This window comes from Colletotrichum fioriniae (assembly GCF_027942845.1).
Source record: "Colletotrichum fioriniae strain IMI 355084 chromosome Unknown scaffold_5, whole genome shotgun sequence".
In the NCBI taxonomy this organism is placed as follows: domain Eukaryota; kingdom Fungi; phylum Ascomycota; class Sordariomycetes; order Glomerellales; family Glomerellaceae; genus Colletotrichum; species Colletotrichum fioriniae.
The window spans coordinates 1,142,162-1,160,355 of record NW_027076841.1 but is presented as its reverse complement, the minus strand read 5'-3'; the positions used below and the strand labels follow the sequence as shown (position 1 = coordinate 1,160,355).

At 52.8% G+C, this 18,194-nt stretch overlaps 3 protein-coding genes across 3 annotated transcripts; 1 reads left to right on the top strand and 2 right to left on the bottom strand.

Annotated features, from left to right (window-relative positions):
* Positions 1-3,831: 3,831 nt before the first annotated feature.
* N0V96_005019 (uncharacterized protein) lies at positions 3,832-5,250 on the bottom strand (the record flags this gene model as incomplete). Its single annotated transcript, XM_053199000.2, has 1 exon — positions 3,832-5,250. One exon carries the CDS (start codon positions 5,248-5,250, stop codon positions 3,832-3,834), a length of 1,419 nt encoding a protein of 472 aa, XP_053043579.2.
* A 3,320-nt stretch (positions 5,251-8,570) lies between these two features.
* On the top strand, positions 8,571-10,797 carry N0V96_005018 (uncharacterized protein; the record flags this gene model as incomplete). Its single annotated transcript, XM_053198999.2, has 3 exons — positions 8,571-8,604; positions 8,671-8,882; positions 8,935-10,797. The coding sequence occupies 3 exons, from the start codon at positions 8,571-8,573 to the stop codon at positions 10,795-10,797; spliced, it is 2,109 nt and encodes a 702-aa protein (XP_053043578.2).
* Positions 10,798-16,762: 5,965 nt separating this feature from the next.
* N0V96_005017 (uncharacterized protein) lies at positions 16,763-17,682 on the bottom strand (the record flags this gene model as incomplete). The annotated part of the gene is made up of 2 exons (XM_053198998.2): positions 16,763-17,475; positions 17,580-17,682. The coding sequence occupies 2 exons, from the start codon at positions 17,680-17,682 to the stop codon at positions 16,763-16,765; spliced, it is 816 nt and encodes a 271-aa protein (XP_053043577.2).
* Between the last annotated feature and the right edge of the window lie 512 nt (positions 17,683-18,194).

Genomic DNA, 18,194 nt, shown 5'->3' with positions numbered 1-18,194 from the left:
TGATATCGGGTGCAGCGAAAAGAAGTATATTGGAAGCGATGTCGAATATAGCAAACGGGCGGGAACGATAATAGCTCAGCACAGAAAGGTACAGTAAAGAGCAAGTAAGGTATCCGTAAGGTATCTTGGAAAGAGGCAAGCCGGGGGGTAGGGGTAGGGGAGTAAGTAGATAGAGGCGACAGGCGATGGACAGGCGACTTGACAATCTTGGATGATGCAGGCAGGCCGCAAGACTGACAGACAACCTGGAATCAGCACGCACAGAGAAGCACACAACAGGCAAACAGGCACACAGGCCAGCCCAAACGGACAGGGGAGTGCGGTCGAGAGGGGGGAACGCTTCGTCGGGCTGCTGGTTTGGACTTGGGATGCGCCTGGGATATCCTTCCCGTCCAAGCTGACCCTCTGTGACCTGTGCTGCACCTGTTTTGTTTACTCGGTACAAGTAAGTTACCGCAAATATTTATGGCGGAGGTGTGTACACAAGTAGCATCGAGGATGACGGCAACGTGAGCGCGGGAGCGGCTAGGCTGGGCCGGGTTTTGGGTCTTTGGGCTCGGAAGATTGGGACAAGGGATGGCAACAGCTACCACCACCACCGCGACAACCTTACCTACCTACCTACCTTACGCAATAGGTAGAGATCCAATGCCTTTCCACACTTACTTGGGCCCTATTGGAAACAGGCGCAGCAAGCCAACCCAACCCGCCTCGGAAACACACAGGCAACATTCTGTCCAGTCCCTCCCCCTCCTCGTCTCAACTGTCCATGGATTTTCCGTCCACAAGAGTTGACGTGAGAAGTCGAGAAAAGCATCAGACTGAGAAAAAAGACAAGAGATTGGTCCGTCCACCAAAAGTGTGATGCTGTGACAGGGTGGAGATGGTTGATGAGTTGTCCCTCGCTCGCTTCCCGAAAGGAGCTTAAGAGGCACCAGAAGCATGAGGCGACGGGCCAATTGCCGCCGCAGGCCTGGGGCGTGTGGGAAATCGGGTCCCTGCAGGCCTGCAGAGCATCCTGCACGCTTCTCAACTTCGAATGTGGTCGAGGTAACCCAATGTGCCTTACATCCTCACATCCTCCAAGTGAATGGAAGTTAAACTACCTTACCATCTATCCAGACTCCAGTGCCCTCATGGCTCATGTGCAGTCCTTCTCTTGCAACGGGCCTGGAACCACTCAGCGGGATAGAACGCACCACACATCTCGGCCCCCCATGTCACGTCTGCCCTTCTAGTTGTTTGAACTCGGTCAAACGCAGCAATGTTAGAGGTCCGATTCCTCACCGCCGTTATGTCGTCCCGCGCAGCCGTTTGCTCAGCGTTGGAACCTTACCTGACCTTGACCCTGCGTGTCCAAAACGGTTCCATTTTGGCCGTTGTCTTTGTCGACTACCCATCCTACGGGTATCTCGATATGAGGATGTTATTCACTGTGTTCATGTTCAGATCTCCATCATACCGGCCGGGGTTGCTTCGATATCTCGATGCCTTTGCCATAACCTTGTCTATCGCTCCGAAACACTCTCAACCACCCTGGTCACTCCCAGCCCCTCGACCAATATAGATAGATAGATAATCACACAAAGAGACCAAGTTTCCGTCTTTTCTCTATCATCCCTTTGCGTACGAAACAAGGTTTGACAAGCATTTCTTCCCTCTCCCAGCCCCTCTTCCTCCGATCATTTCGCAAAATGCAATTTACAAATAGACGCCAGACGCTATCGGGGACGGGCTTTTCCCACTTCTGTCACCTCTATCCACCCGTGCTCAAACGGGATCCCCTGGAAACCGGGCCCCCACAGCACACCCAGAGGTGGGACTTCCGTGGGTTGGCTCGGGCGTCTCCAAGAGTGATGTGGTGATTTAAGTGATGTTTCCTGAACTAGCACAGTACATCGAGCACAAGTGGGTTCTTTTTTGGCTGGGCGACGGGAGGATACCGATCATCCACTAGACAAGGGTTCATCGCCGGCGCCACGAGAAAATAGTCTCGAGGTGAAAACCGAAATAAAATTGTGACACGGGGAACCTTGCCGGACAGAGTGACACTTTTGACACCTTTCGATCTGGCACGAATCTGGCTTTATTGTGAACTATCCTACTACCTTGTACGAAGATGGTTGAACATCGAAATTAAACAACTGAAACATTCCCCGTCCGTCTGTTGCAGACGGCGCCGCCTTGTGAACCGGGCAACCAGTATGAGCTTTCCTGCTTCCCCCAGGCCTTTTTTTTTTTTTTTTACTAGAGCCCCAGCTCGAGCTCTTGCACGCTTCCAATATCGAATGACGTTCGTACGTCATCTCACAAGAACAAGCCGCGGCCCCCAGAAACACACGGACGCTGCTACACACAGGGAATACGATATTTCAGCTATCCGATGTGCCGATTCACATCCCCTTCCACCGCTGCCTCCCGTCACTGCCTCACCCCCTTACTGTATGTAGTCTGTGGTAGAAGCCTGAGAAGAGACAATCGAGTATACCGTACAGCACAGGTAAGTCGAGTAAAACTAAAAAATAAAAAATAAAAATAAAATGAAACACAATACGGATAAATCGCCACTGCAACCAGGCGAAACGGTACCCCAAGAAAACCCGTACCTCAGCTCTCATCTGCTTCAACCCCCGAGCCCCTCGAAAACAAACAAAATAGTCCGATTTGTCCACGTACTCAACCGACGGTGGCGAAAGCGCACCTCGACGGGGTGGCCCAAAAGGAAGAGGGCCAGACTAGATGAACTTCTTCCCACTCTCCTCCGTCTGGGGTCGGCGGCTCATGCCGGTCATCCCGCTTCTTTTCCCCGACCCGACCTCGCCCGTTTGAAAGGTGAAGTTGAGTGGGCGATGTGAGAGGTTTTTGGTAGATGTGCTCGAATGGGAATCGTCGAAGCCCAACCGCATATCCAGTCTCTCGGGGCTTTCACGACTTCAAGTACCTCCTGCGAGCCATTGACATTGAACTGCGTCGCTGCCCCATCTCTGCAATTGTCCTGCGAATGAACTGGAGCGGGATTCCACCAAGTGCAGCAGTCTATCGTACATGTACGGGTATGTTACCCTATCTAAGGTAGTTTGGCCTAGGTTCACTTCCGTGGTCCCCAAAATGGGTGGCATCACCTTCCGTTTGTCGCCGCTTCACCGTTCCTCTTGAAACGAATGCCACCCGAACATGTTGCGTCCAGAACACACACATCGGCACCCCTCCATAGCTTCTTCATTGGATATCGGCCAGACTCTGCCGTCCTCCCGCTCTCTATCTATTCCGCCCCCCTCCTTGCAGCTCGTACCCGACCGACCATCAGCGCTACATCAAATGGCAACGGTAGATCCAGCCTGCTGTGCGACATGTGAACGCCGCACCCTGACGGATAAGTGCAGTTGTTGTGTGCCCGCGGCGTATCCCTCTTGCGTGAAAACCAAAACTAAATGGTGGGATGAAAACGGAAAGAAAAGCAAGAAAACATCACGAGTTCAGTCAAAATGGAGCCTCAGTTTATCAACCAATGTCAATTCCCAATAATGTAGGCTAAGTGTATTTCGCAACGAGGATCCTCCGCTCTGTGGTATCTTCTGCCTCGTTTCGCGATAGGTAAGGTAATGCCTCAAACCATGCGATTCGTATCCCTTTTTTTTTTTTGTTGGACCGTGATGCTCTATCGTGAACCTGTACACAGGAAAGAAGCATGCCAATGCAATTCTCTCCACCAATGAATGCTGCTCCAAAAGCAGACGCCCTATTCCCTTCCATTTCTCCCACACCTTCCCAGTCGCTGCTCAAGACCGATCCCACTTCCTCTGTCGTTGCTTAAAAGCAAACAATACCCTTCTACCTCCTCATGTGCTTCGCACTCTTGTTGGGACGCACCGCGTACAGCTGTGCCGCCGCCTCCTCCGTCTCGGCGTTATCCAACAGCTCCGCGACAGTCGGGTTGTCGCTGAAGTGCGTAGGCAGTCCGCCGCCGAGGATGATTTTCGTCGCTTCGACGCGTGCCATTAGAGACCACGAGTCGATGAGGACGACTGTGGAACCGAGGCGGAGCTTCTCGCGGTACCCGAACGCGCGGTTCTCGCCGTCGTCGTCGTCGCCCCTGCGGCCCGCGCCGGGATCGGCCTTGGTGCCGCCCGTGTGCGGGTTAAAGGCCGGACGGCTCGCGCTCGAGTAGCCCGGTCCCTTTCCGTGTTCCAGGGACGAGACGATGCTGGCGAATTGCTTGCGCAGGTGTCGTCTGTCTCTGCGCGCCGTCTGCTTGACCGAGGGCTTGGATGCCTCGGCCATGAGGGCGATGAGCTTCTTGGGGTCGTACTGGAGGTTCATGGGCTCGCCCGTCTCCTCCTCGTGGTCGCGCGCCGCCTCGAAGATGAAGGCGATGTTGAAGCCCGCGCTCGCTTGGACCTCGACGTCAGTGCTGTCGAGTTGTTCCACAAAGGCTTCGATGGCAGAGTAGACGTTTTCGGTGATGTCGTCTACTTGGCTGGCGACAAAGGCCCAGGCCTCGAGGGCGGAGGTGACGACGTCGCCGCTGTCTGCTGCGCCGACTGCCTCGCCGTCGGATTCCACAATGGTGACTAGGTATTCGAGGAGCTCGCTTGCTGACTCTTCGCCGCCACCGCCGTACATTGTTGTGACCGCCATGGCCCAGATAGCGGCTGCCTTAACATCCTTGTCGTCGTCGTCTTCGAGGGTCTTCTCGAGTTGCGGGTAGATGTCGTCGAACAGTGCGTCTGATGGCGTAGTGAGAAGGGTGGCTGAGAGAGACTTCAAGGACATGAGGCGCTCAAGGGAGCTGCCTCCAGACCTGGTGTTCTTCATCAACGCCGTGACGATATCTTGTAAGGAGTTGCTGACTTGACGGCCGCCATAGTGGTGTTTGACAAGGTGCAGGTAGGACATCAGGGTCGCCTCGCGTCTCTGGGTGTTTGTCCGCTTGCGATCTTGCAGCTCGACGATGCGATCCTGTAGTAATTGCGCCCAGTTGGGTTCTGTTGCCTCGTCCAAAGCGGTATCTGAGTGATTTGATAGGGTGCTCATGGTCATGCCATCGTCGTAGTCGGAGTCGCTGCCTTCGTCTTCTGAGGCATAGCGACTGCCAGCGCGCGAATGTGCTGGAGAGTTGATCTGAGAATGGCCAGGAGAGACGTTGGGCGAGTTTCTCATGGAGGCGCGAGCGGACTCGGGGCGTGATTTGGCCTTCTTGGAGACGGTCTTGCCGCTCTCGCGAAGAACCTTGAGTCTGAGGTCGTGCATAGTGGCGACGGAGTACGATGGAACGTGTGTGTAAGAGTGGTGTGTAGAGCGTAGAGAGAGGAGAGAGTTGCTGTGAGCGGAACTTCTCGTGGGAGAAGACCTGTATATGTATGGGTTGCCTGATTTGTGAGAACCAGGGTCTAGGACCTTCTGTGCTTGTAGCGCGGTGGCGTTTCTTTGAAGATGGTGTTGCTTCTAATTGTGTTTTGCGTCTTTCTCCAACAATCCATGGGGTATTCGGTTTCTCTATATATATATGTCAGGGAGGAAATCCGGAGATAGGTCGAGACGCAAGGGTGAGTGCGTTGAAGTTCCGGAGATAGGTTTGAAACCGTACAGGTTGGTGATTATCCAGCGGCTAGACGAGTATTTGAGAGAGTTCAAAGGAACCCGCGGAAACTGGAAACTGAAAGATGGGCTTCGTGAGTCACCAGACCAGACCGTCTTTTCGAAAGTGAGGAGGAGCTTGGGGGTTTTTAGGGCAACGGTGGAAAAAAAATAAGTTGTGGAGGGTCGGAGAAGAGTGGTGAAGGTGGTGGGTGGTAGCGATAGAAGAAGAGGGTGGCATTCACATTTCATCAGAGGGGAACCCTTGATTCACCTAGGATGCCTGTCGGGTGTCGCACAGGGATCGCAAACAAAAAGAGCGAGCGAGCGTTGTGGATGACGAATGACGAAAGAGACTTTTCAATCGTGTGTAGGGCGAGACACGCAGCTAGATGCAAGGTTGAGCTCGGGGACAAAGCAGCAGGATGGACAGGAACGGCGGCGGCGGCAGCAAAACATCCGGCAAACAAAAGTCCAGACATCAGGCGCATTTTTGCCCCTCCATTTCTCACATACTGCGTATTACTGCGTACCGCGTAAGGATACATCAGTCAACTTCTGTCACTCCACACGCCCGAGGTCAAGGACTCCAGGATGATGTCTTCCTGTGGGGGCAAAGTGGGCGTGGTCTGTCCGCTCGCGCATTCCTGGGAGGTACCCCTGTAAGCAGATCATCCCCCGTCCTTGGTTGCGGACGGAGTGTGCTCCTCCACTCACTTTTGAACTTCTGCCCGTTAAACCGTAGTGTTCCGCATTCGAGGGAGAAAGAACGCCATGAATGAATGTAAGGTAGCTTGTTGCTTGCCTTAGGTAGGGAGGTACCTACTGCGTATGGGGGGAACATGGGGTCATTTGGGATTGGGAGATGGATGGGAAACAGGTACGGATACAGGCAAGGCGATGTGAATCCAGCCGGCATCATCTGACCGTTTCTAAGTCTAGACATTCACGGGCGGCGCCAGTGAATCCCCCTCATCCCTGGTCTCTCATCCGCCGCCTAACCAGATTCGTCAGGATCTCAACTCGTCCCTATGACTTTTGTTAGAGATGGGCATGAAGGGAACCGGTGACAGTTTGCGACAACTCAGGGCACCCGGTGACAGATGAGCAGATGCAACCCGATCTGCCCCTACCTTATGGTCAGACATTATTTCGATAAGGCAGGACAATAATACTGTCATGCGTTAGGTACACGACCAGTAGGCCTCAGGCGGAAGCAGGACTGTATCGTCTGCCTCGAGCAAACCGTGAAGCAATGCACATCATCCGTCACTCAACACTACTGCTGCCAAGGTACATTCACTATTCATGTTTATCATCTTTTATGTATTGCTGAGAAAATTCACTTTGAAAAGCGCAGTATGATAGTTATAATCCCCGAGTTGGCACCTTGAGGTCTGTCAGGTGCTTCCTGAGGCCAAAAGACATGCAAGGGTGAGGGTAAGGTACCTAGGTACGGATAAGGTAAGGTAGACAGATACCTTGGGAATTCTGCAAAGCATAATAGAGAAGCGCGCACTTGCACAGATTGGGCTCGGCGACGTGGACGGTAGTAGCTGGCCCGCCCAACTTAACAACAAACCCGAGTTTGAGTATAGCTAATTTACCAGAGTGACAAGAGGCCGAGATGGCTTTCCTCAAGCGAGGTGTTCGACCGGGTTGATCAGAAAGCCATGAGAGTCACAAGCGTGGATAGCTACTTACACCACACCAGACCGGGCCTTCCTCAATATTGGTTGGTACAACCTTGACAAACCACGGGACCTTGGCCGTTGGAGAGCGCTCTACGGTAGGTATGCCGCGCAGTCTATCGCTACGAGACTGCTTATGACTGACCTAGATTTATGCAGAGATGAAATCCAAATTCTGCGATGCCTTTTACTTCTTTCTAACCTGGAAGGTGTCTCGAGAATCTGAGGGAAGGCAGCGGGAAGGTACATCTGCTAACCCCGCTGGTCTCCTTCACATTCCAGCTGTCAGGTGCCATGTGGTGAGGTCTAAGGTGTGCCCCTCTTTCCTAATCCCGTCATCACTAAATTGGAACGCCCCGAGCCTGATCTCAGACACGCACTGTGCATCTCTGGCGGACCATTCGAGGCAACGCAACTCACAGTCAGGTTCACCAAGCACACCAAGGTACTGATTATCGGTCTCAAGCTGCCCGAATACCTACGTTCGAAGTTCGGCAGCCCAGGCAGGAACGACTGAGGAGGTGGTCTTACCTTCCTCTCGTTTGGAACGACCGTAACTCGAGCCATCAATCTCATTGTTCGCAGGCAGACCTTGTGCTCTCTCTCACTTCCCAGCTTCACCCTTCCTTCACTTCGATCACTCTTACTTCCATACCTAAGGTACCCCTCCACCTCACTCTCCATCCTTATCAGCTTCGACACTACGCTTCCACACTTCCACACTTCCTACCTTACCTCCGCTATCGAGGTAAGTGGACGTGCCGGGACTGTTCGGACCTCACAAACCTCGCTGCTGATAACCCCACCAACCCACCTCACTAAGGTACCAGACGCCTTTCCCCACTGCACCTGCCCAAGACCCCCGACATTCCCCCTGCAACCTGCCCCTTCCGCGCACCAAGCCAAGTGCGATAAGGCGTTATCGCTGCCTGCACTGCCGCGACTGCCTGATACCGAACAGTGACAACCTATACGGTGCCACCTCCGGATTCCTGCCCCACTGCATCCACCTCGGCGACCTCGACTTCCAACTTACACTGTCTCGCTCCTGCCTTACCTTTCTGTCTCCCTCCTCCCGCCTACGCCTACTCCAAGCCCGCTTGTTAACTTCAGCCCGCGAACCTAGGAGAGGCCTTACTTGAGTCACTTTTCCCTCCTTCACAGCAAGATCTTGGGCTACCAATACAAACCCCCATCTTCCATCACAAAATCCATCGCTCCCGTGAGCTCCTCGTTGCCCTCGTTCTCTACTTCAACCCACTCTCGCCAGATCACGGATACAGTCGAGAAGAAACAGACAAGATGGCGACGGGCGTGAAGCCTCAAGCGGAGGACGGTAAGCTCGTCACTCCCATTTCGCTTTACCTTCTTTATGATCAGTCCTAACGAAATCATGGTCTAGTTCTGCTCACCGTTTCCGTCCAACACCCTAGCCCCGAGTTCCAGTTCCCAGAGCGACGGGTTATACTCGAACAGAAGCATCCAAGCGTTGTGAACATCGGTCGCACGAGCAAAAGATTCAGCAATCTGGAGGCCAAGGCGGATAACTGTTTTTTCGATAGCCCGGTGATGTCCCGGGAGCACGCCAAGATCACGATTGATTGGTACCACAAGGTATATGGTCTGCTTGAACTATCTTTTCGCTGACTGCTAACACAACGATAAGAAACTATTCATTAAAGACATCGGCTCGCTGCACGGAACCTATCATAACTCTCTGAAGCTGCCTCCGCATAGCGCGAAAGAGATGAAAACGGGCGATATTCTCAAGTTTGGTATCGATATTCAGAGATCCAACGACCTCTTCCCGCCGTGTACCATTCAGGTGGACTGGGAATTCGACCACCTCGCCAAAGAAAAGGTTGCAGGACTCAGCGGTCGCCCAACCTTTTCCGTCCCCGATGATTCCGACTCAGAGAGCAGCGACGAAGACATGTCTACCACGGACGATATCCGCGCCACTGTCGAGAAGATTCGGAAGATTGAGATGCCTAAATCGACCATGGGCTTGGGTGGTTCCTTCCCCAGCCTCCTACCACAGGTCTCAATTGACCTGACAGTCGACGAAGATATCCAGAAGGATACAGATAAGCCCCCCGAACGCGCTCCTAACGCTACGCAAGAACCCGAGGTAACGATCGAGCTGGATGCTCCGCATGATGAAGAAGATAAAGAAGACGAGGACGTGCCATCCTGTCGTGGGAACTCGAAGCTCCCTCTCTTGTTTGCTTCGGAATCAGAATCAGAAGACTCCTACGATAATGACGAGTCTGAAAGCTATCCTGATGATGAACCTTCAAGTCAGGAAATGCTAGACCCTTACGACGATGAAATTTGCTTGAGCGACTCGGAAGAGTCTGATCGAAGTGATGATGTGGAGGCCGAAAACTCCTTTGAGAGCGAGAGCGAGGATGAGAACCTGGTTGAAGCTCCAAGCTATGACGAGGCAGCCACTTGGGAAGTCCAGGACCCTTCTCTTACCTTCACGCAATCGCAACAAATGCTCAGCATTCCTCACACAAACTACTTCCCTCAGCCCGATACTGGTCGCCAGTTTTTTCCCGCCCCCATGCCGTCACTCCCTTCTATCATACCTTACGAAGGTTTGCAAGAACAAGGACGACAGAACGACCTCAGACTGCCGGCGATATTGAATCCTTCAGATGATCAAGTTGAGAATCCCTTCTTAGCTAGCATGAACCCCGAGCAAATGCACGCATCTGCACCGACATATCACCTTCTTCAAAGCGAAGGAGTAGCACCACTTCGTGCTTCATGGGAACGGGTCTCAGAGACTCCCAAGGGTGTTACTGTCACGGAGTCTCTAGCGCTCGCCCAGGACGATGTATCAGCTGAAGCCCTCGGCCAAGCCAGCGGAAAGCCCGAGTTCTTTGCGGCCAGGGAGGCCAATAAACAAATCTTGCGCCGCCAAGAGCAAAACAGTACGACCCCGGTCCAACCTCGCAGCCAGGTTCCCGAGCCGCCTGCGACTTCCACCGAGCCATCTACTTCAAAGCTCGGGCACCACACTACCTCCGATGCAGCTCCCGCGCCGGAGCCGGAGCCGGTCAATGAAACGCCCAAGTCGGCCAAAGTAGCTGAGTCGGCCTGGTCTAGTTCTGGAGAGAGATTCCTCAATAGTCCTCAAGACTTCCCTATTACACACACAACGGAAACTCCTGAGCTTGATATGACCAGTGCGTATCAGTTTCAGCAGAGCAAATTGGGTTCATTGAATGCCCCTACCGGGCAGAGGACCACTCTAAAGCGTAAGGCAAGTGAGATCGCAACGCTCACGCCTCATGAGGAGACGTTCGAGGCGGCCGTGAAAAGCGATGCAACCGGGGCGCGAACAACGGCCGTAGAGCCTACGATTGTTTCTGTGGTCACTGAGCCGACACCAGAAGCACCTCCTGCCCCCAAGCGTCTGCGAAGCTTCTTGAGCAAGGCTGGGTACTTCGTCGGTGGCGGCGTGTTGACTGCGGCAGGTGTCGTAACAGCACTTGCTGCAACCGCCCCTGCTCTTTGATGACTTGAAGTGGGTGTTCTTCATCTTCATCTTCGACTTATGGATTGGTTTGATTTCATGGGAGGGAACTGGATCAGAATGGACTCGACCATTTGTGTCTACCCGACAGACTATTGGTCGCGGCGTTGAGAGCTTCAGGGGTCTGGAATGCGAATAAGGAAGTGAGGGGATGGAACGATTCAAATTTGATGATGCTTCGATTAGGAGGGTCGGCCGAGGAGGACAACTCGATCAGTACTAGCGGGGCAGGTTTTCTTACCTGGAGGGTTATGACATTACTAGGCTGCTAGTCCTTCGCTTCTCTGTTTCTATCATGGCTTTTTCCTACGATAGTTATCGTTTTAGTCCATGGCAGTCAATGCTTAGGTAACGGCTTTTTTCCTTTGCGAATTCAAGCTTCTGATGATACCTTACGCCGATATGGGATACACATTGTCTCTGATTTCAGAGGTGAAACAAACTATTGCCAGAAGGCCACAGATCCCCTGGGTATTCGTCATGTTCTAGGGTTGGCGTATCCCAAGAGCATCTCACCCGGCAGATTGAAGCTGAACTGTTCCGTTAAGTCTTTTTTCTTCGGAGGTTGCTTGAGGTTTGGTGAGATCGCGGAAGGAAGGGCATCGTTTAGTATACGGCACACCTGTGCAAATATGTAGTAGGTGCTCATTCTATGCCATGCTGGACTTTTACAGGTGACATCCTACTCGTCTTAGTAGCAGTCTTGGATATCTCTTTAATAACTATGTGGAACTCTTCTCGATAATTGATCTAGGTTGCAAATAATTCACCCACAACCAATAACGGTGCAATGATCCTTTCTCAGTGAGCCTTTGAGGTTCACAGTAGTGTGGACTAGGTACACTGAAGGCGTCTGCTTCGCGTCAGGTCATGCTATTGCTGTTGTGCAACTCAACCCTAGTTCTCAGAGTACGTATACATGCTCAGTTCTTTCATCAGTACCCAGAAGACGGGCTTCGAGCTCTGCTATGAGTCTGTCCGACCCGCGGAAACGAATTCACAGGTTCCTACAAGGAGAGAAGGGGGGTGGTACGATTTCCGTTCAAGGCGCTTACTTGTCTGTAACGTAATCGATGATTGTATGGTATCGTGTGTCGAGGTCGGCTCCTTTCGCGTGATCACTGCCTTTCGATGTCGCTCCAGTAGCAATGACCGGGTAGCCTTCCGCGGCGGTACACGACCGGCTGATGCCACGCTACCTCGTAGGGTTGAGCGGGATCCTCTCTTTGTGTTTCCCGTCGGTCGTCCTTGCAGCCACGACGGACGTGCTTGAGTGGTTCCGTTCCTCTGGATAAGCGAAGGGGACATAGGCAGGGAAAGAATTCGGCATTTGCTGCTGCCAATGTAGGTTCGGTTCGGAACCAACTGTTCGGTCCATGTCGTCGTCTAGCTGTGGCAGCGAAGAAAGTGGGCGTAAGTAACCCCGCCAAGAGACACTCGATATCTAAAAAGAACACATATAGCATTGAGGCAAAAGTCGTTTTTCCTTTCAAGTTCTTCTATCCCTCTATCCGATCTCAGATACGACTATTCCAGGATTCTACTGACCTTGGCGTGCTACTTGTTGCCTAGACTCCCGACGAACGCGGTGCTTAACGCAGTGGAACTGGGATGAGCCGTCCGCCAATGACACCAACGCCCTATACCCTATATCCTATACCTATACGAAGCCCAAGCCCGAACCAAGCCTCAAGGAAAAATGAACCGTTCTATTACATTTACATGAAGTCCATCAGGTTGTTCCCCTCGGGAAACCATATGATGGCGTCGGCTGCCGTGATTTAGTGGCAGCCGGCACCAGCGACACCTTGGCCCGGGCCTGTCGGTCCCGTCGGTCCCTTGGGTCCCGGCTTGTTGTTCTGATCATCGGCCCTTGGCCGAGAGCTCAGAGCTTGAGCTTGACCAGCAGCTCCGTGAGGGCAGGGGACTCTGACAACACCTCGGGAGTCGCAGGTTTTGCAAGGGTTTCTGCGTAACAAGCGTCAAAGTAGAGTCCGACTGACTCTCAGTTGGGGATTGCCTCACATTTCGTGCCCACCACAATGAGTGCAGGTTCTAAAGTCCCACCTGCCAGAGTAGCCATCATCAATGCAGCCGCAGGTTTCATTTTCATTGTCCGCTATGGCAGATGACGAGGTCGTGTTCCCACGGTTCATGATGATTCAGTAAGATATGATAATGTTGCTGATAGAAGAAGAGTTTAGGTGTCGTTCCCAGATGTGATGGGTGCTTTGCTTTAGATGAAGATCGTGAGAGAGAGAGAGAGAGAGAGAGAGAGGAAAGTGCGTCGCAGGGTGCCTGAGAGACAAATGGGAAGAAAGCCTGGTGACGGCGGGAGTTGCTCAGATTTATACTTTTCTCCATCACGACACTTGGAGGACCAACCTCCCCTCAACACCATGAAAGTCATCGCACTCACGAAGATCCACCAACATCAGATCCTTCTTGTGTGTCGGTTTGCCTCACCGCCTTTGACCAGCAGCCGGTCTGGAGAGCATTATCGTCTCCCGGGCCTTCAACGCCGGCCAAGACATCACCAGAGAGGACAGCTGGCCGAGTCTTGTGACCCATGCATTGCTCTCGACTTCTTCTTTCGCGGTTGCCTCGTTTCATGCCGCGAACTAGCGAATAAGGAGACAGTGGTGGGTGATACTTCATATGTCGCCTTGTTCTCCCTTTTGGGCAAGTAGGCATGCATATTCTTCGAGCCGTCTTTGGAGGGGCAAGCTGTCTCGGCAAAATGTTGGATCTGATATTGACGTCAGCCGCACAGAAATACAGGGCTTACACTTTCCTGTAACTACGACCCTCGCCGATGCCGTGGTATGAGCAGCCTCATGTGCTCCCCGGCGCCCGTGTTCCTTGCGTCGAACCTTGAACCGATCTTGCTGCCCCACGATCTCTCGTCTAGTTACGTTCAGCTGAAGACGATCTCCAGATTATCGTTTTTGAGATAGAGCCCGAATCATTATTCTCAAAGGACAATATGCGCGTCTCTTTCTCCATTCGGCTTTACCTGCCTCGAACTCTGGTCTGATTCCTCTTGGGCTGCCAGCTGTCCCTGCAATCACCTTCCCCGTCTCGACCGACGACTGCGGCTACCCGCGTCGACCCTTGTCAATCCTCCCACACAGACGCACACCGGCACCTCGAGGGAGCCTTGGAAAGCTGCAGATATACAGACCCATGCAGTGCGGAGGTTTCCATTAGACCTTCAAGCAGAGGGGAGAAGAACCAGACGGTATTCGATGCAACCTGTCCATGCTGCGCGGGCTATCATGCGTTTGAGAGATATCATTTCCTTCGGTGTCTCCAAACTTCTCTACTCGCCCCTGATAGTGCGACCGAATGACGGCTTCTTCGTCAGACAAAGCATTCAGGAATTCCGTGGAATCTTCCAAATCACCGAGTCTACGTGGATATTCCTCCTCTCATCACTTGCCTCGTTGTATCGTCAAGCGACACCCTGCGGCACGGCCCATGCCCGACGAAAGTCATGACAACCACATGTTGGGCACGACACACGCATGCTCCCGCATTGCTTTCTCCCATTATATCCGAGCTTAAGTCTGCGTAACGCGAGTTCTTCAGGACGAAGTGGTATGCCCGCGAAACGCCAAAACACAACAGAGAACCTAGACTCACGATGTTGGCGTCCCGTAATCGAAACTTTCTAGTTTTGGGTGCTGTAACCCATCCACCGCGGCATGATGCTTCACCCACCACATAGGGAATCATCGAGGTCTCGTCGACAGATACAGCACTTCAATCTACAGTAGTACATGAAGCACCTTAGAATGTCAAGAGCGATCGTCAAGAAACGAGCGCCGAAGCGTTACAAACACCGAAAAACCAGAGCAGAATCCTTACCTTTCTATACAAGGCCCGATGTTTCCGACCCATCCGATCATATCCTCGGCCGATTTCCTGCTCGTGCCACCCATCCTTTCCCTCGACCAGCGGCATTGAACGCCATCGCCGAAAAGGGTCATCTGACCTCGTTGTACTCTCTGTGACAGCTTGCCCAAACTTTGAATGCCGAAGGTAGGTGGCCTTACAATCGACGACGATTATCGTGAAAGCTTTCGTTGATACGATACCGGTTAAATCCGCGTCAGGAAAGCTGCATGTTGTTAATTTCTCTTTTCTCCCGTTACATCGCAGAGCGCGTCTTCGAATGATCACCATGCATGTCTTCGACGATACTCCTGTATCAGGAGAATCCAAATTACAAATGGAGATTACCATGCACATAACACTCTTGCCGCGTGACTTCCCTGCCGTCCTATCCTCCGTTTTCTTCCTGCCTCCCCTCTCCCGGAGACGATTCGCAGCACCTCATCATTCACGATGTTTTCTAACAAGCCTCCTTCCAACGACCCCCTCTCTCATTCCCAGTCCTTACCCGTGGTGGCGTCGCTCATTGCAGGCAAACATCTCATCTCGGTGAGCGGGAGAACCAACGGGACCCCAGTCATCGCGGTCCTTTTGGTTCTTGGCCCCATGCAATGGGAGAGACCGACACAGAGAAAAAGATCATGATCGAGACATTGTCGAGAGACGGAGAGATGATAGACAGAGTAATACCGCAAAATCTAGGTCTGGATCGAGCTTCAGTTGCGAAGCCTCCTGCAGGTCTCAAAGTCAAGAAAACGGAGAAGGAAGGAAAAAGTCCCTTTTCCCCGAGCCCTCCACACTGTCTCACTGCGAACGAGACAACCAACGACTTTCTTCCGCTACGCATCTGCGCGCCTCCAATATATTTACAGCATGACTCGGCCTAGCCTACGGGATGTGAAGACGCGATAGGACCGGACTATTCAAGCGGCGAGACAATACGGAGCATGTCTCAACCTCAGGCCATGGCATCATACACTTTCCGGCTGTCAACTGCACAGAAACTTCGGCAGTGCACTGTCAACCTCAATGTAGCCTTATGGGAAATCTCATGCCCATGCCCATTCACTTCTTACTTCACTGCTGTGCGTCACGAGAGAAAGTACCCGTACAACACTATTGATAAGTGTGTCGCAAGCCCCTGCTCGTCTGTATGTCCAGCTAACATGGCCATGCTTGGGCCAGTGGGCGTAAGAGTTTGTGCGACTTCAAGACTCATCACCAGCCATATCCTTGGCTATAGTAGGAGAGCGTATCTTTCGTCTATTCTGCGAAAACGACGAGTGAGCCAGGCGTCAGCTACAGCAGGTGAGAGAGCACAGTATGTCAGGAACGCATTCATCCCGGAGACCTGAGCCAGCCAAATACCCTGTTACAGGTAGGGGGCACAGCACCAAGTCGACAAGCAGTTCTGATAGGATGGCCGAGAATGACCATGGTAAACCAATCATGGGCATAGCCACACTGATTGTCACATCTGAAGCCGTAACTACGGCCGAGTGAAAACTAAGTAACAACAGTTGCCACTCCAAGAGAGTCCCGAGTCGTACAGATTCGTTGGTCTCGCGATTGATTGGCACTGATGTATTACCGCTCCTTTGGATCCGTCTGATACTCCGACTGGATCTGCAAAGCATTGATGCGGTAATATTGGCATCCTAGAGGTCCGAGTCTACGGTGAGTGGTGTATCTCGGAATCGAGATGGCCATGCTACAGATGTAGAAGACCACGATGAGATATTCATGTTTCGAATGATGCGCTAACACGTGGCTCCTTCATCAAGTACGACTGTTTCACCGTTTGAGAAGTTCGACTCATCTTAGCTTCGAAGAAACTGAACGGAAGATTTTGGGGCTACTCAGAGTCCCGAGGTCATTCAGTCGCAGGTCTGCTAACAATAGGCGTCGGCTTCTCGGGTACTACGTACCAAGACGGGAACCCGACTCGAGTGCTGAGAATAAGTGACAGCGCGAAAAGAGACAGGTCGAAATGAATTAGTAGCCACGTAAGATGAGGACGAGAACAAAGTCGACATCCAACCATTTGAATCTATGGACGTCGCAGGAACCAATACACGCTTAATCCAACCCCTGCAACGACCGCCACTCTCTCAGCCAGCTTGCGCAGCAACAGCCTCTCGCCCGCGCGGTGGCCTTGCTTCTCAAAAAAGTCTGCCCCCGAATTCGTCCACGGGTAGGGCGTCTCCGGCACTGGCAAACCGAGAAAGTCACACAGCGGCACCCACCCATCCTTGGGCCCGGAGAAGACGAGCAACCTCTCCGGCGCCTCTCGCGTGATGGCTTCGACACGGGCGTGGTGCTCGTCGTAGGGCCTACGCCCCGGTACCGCCTCGGCCCACCCGCCGTACGCCGTGTCCATGATGAGCCGCAAGAACGGCCACCACGCGGCGCGGAAGGGGTCGAGCGGGTGCAGAAGACGGAAGACGAGGGAGCGGCGCAGCTTGAAGACCGTTTTCTCCATGGACGCGCGCCAGGGCTCGTAGTCGCGCTTTGAGACGATGATGCGGGCTTCTGGGTAGGCGGCGGCGAGGTCCTCGGCGAAGAGGAGAGCGTGCGGGCATTTGACGACGTCGTAGTCACCCAGGAGCTTGTCGAATTCCGCGCGGCCATAGGGTTTGCAGCGGCCGTGGTACTTTGCCTCGATGGCTTCCGTCCAGAGCGGGATTGACTCTTGCCAGGTTGGCCACATTGCTTGGAAGGAGAAGACTCTGAAGCCGAGTTGCTCGAGGGCGCTGTTGAGTGCTGTTAGGTTAAAGTCAGTAAGACGGCATGGTATTTTAGGGGATTTTGTGGGAGTTGAGGATGTTGCGATATGGGATGAACATGTTTTTGATGGGATGACTTACATTCCGTTGCCGTCCGTGGCAGTCCGAGCAACAGCAGCTTCATGGGGCGTGTTCTCGTCTTAGTGACGGAGTCTATGAGGCGAGGTTTTTCTGAAGTTTCCATTTTCAATGATGACTTGCCTCCCGTGTTTTTACTCTCGTCAGCCATCTTCTTGTTGTTTTGGTATGTTGGTCTCTTAGAGCCTCTCATCTCGGCCGAGGTTTTGCTTCTCACTTCTAAGTCTTTATAAGCGAGCCAGCATAACTAAACGAACAACTAAGCCCAGCTGTCATATACCGGGGCTCGCGGACTAGGTTTCTACTATAGCCAGGGGGACAAACTTAGATCGGCACAGACTGAGCTGACTCGTAACTTCTCATCCAGGATTACGGGTGGGAGATCTGGATGAGGGCGTGTCCCGAAGGTAATCCACGCCCCTACTCCCCTGGTCGTCCTCTGTATCCATCTCTCTCGCTCTATGACTGACTCTCTTTAGGCGAATAAACAATTCAGGGTAAACACCGAGAGAGCAACTGAGGTGCGAGACAGCAGAGTAAGTCTTCAAAGTAACGAATTATTGCCAACACAGCTCTTCCGAGTGGCAAACAAAAGCCATCACATCTAAATCTGTGAGT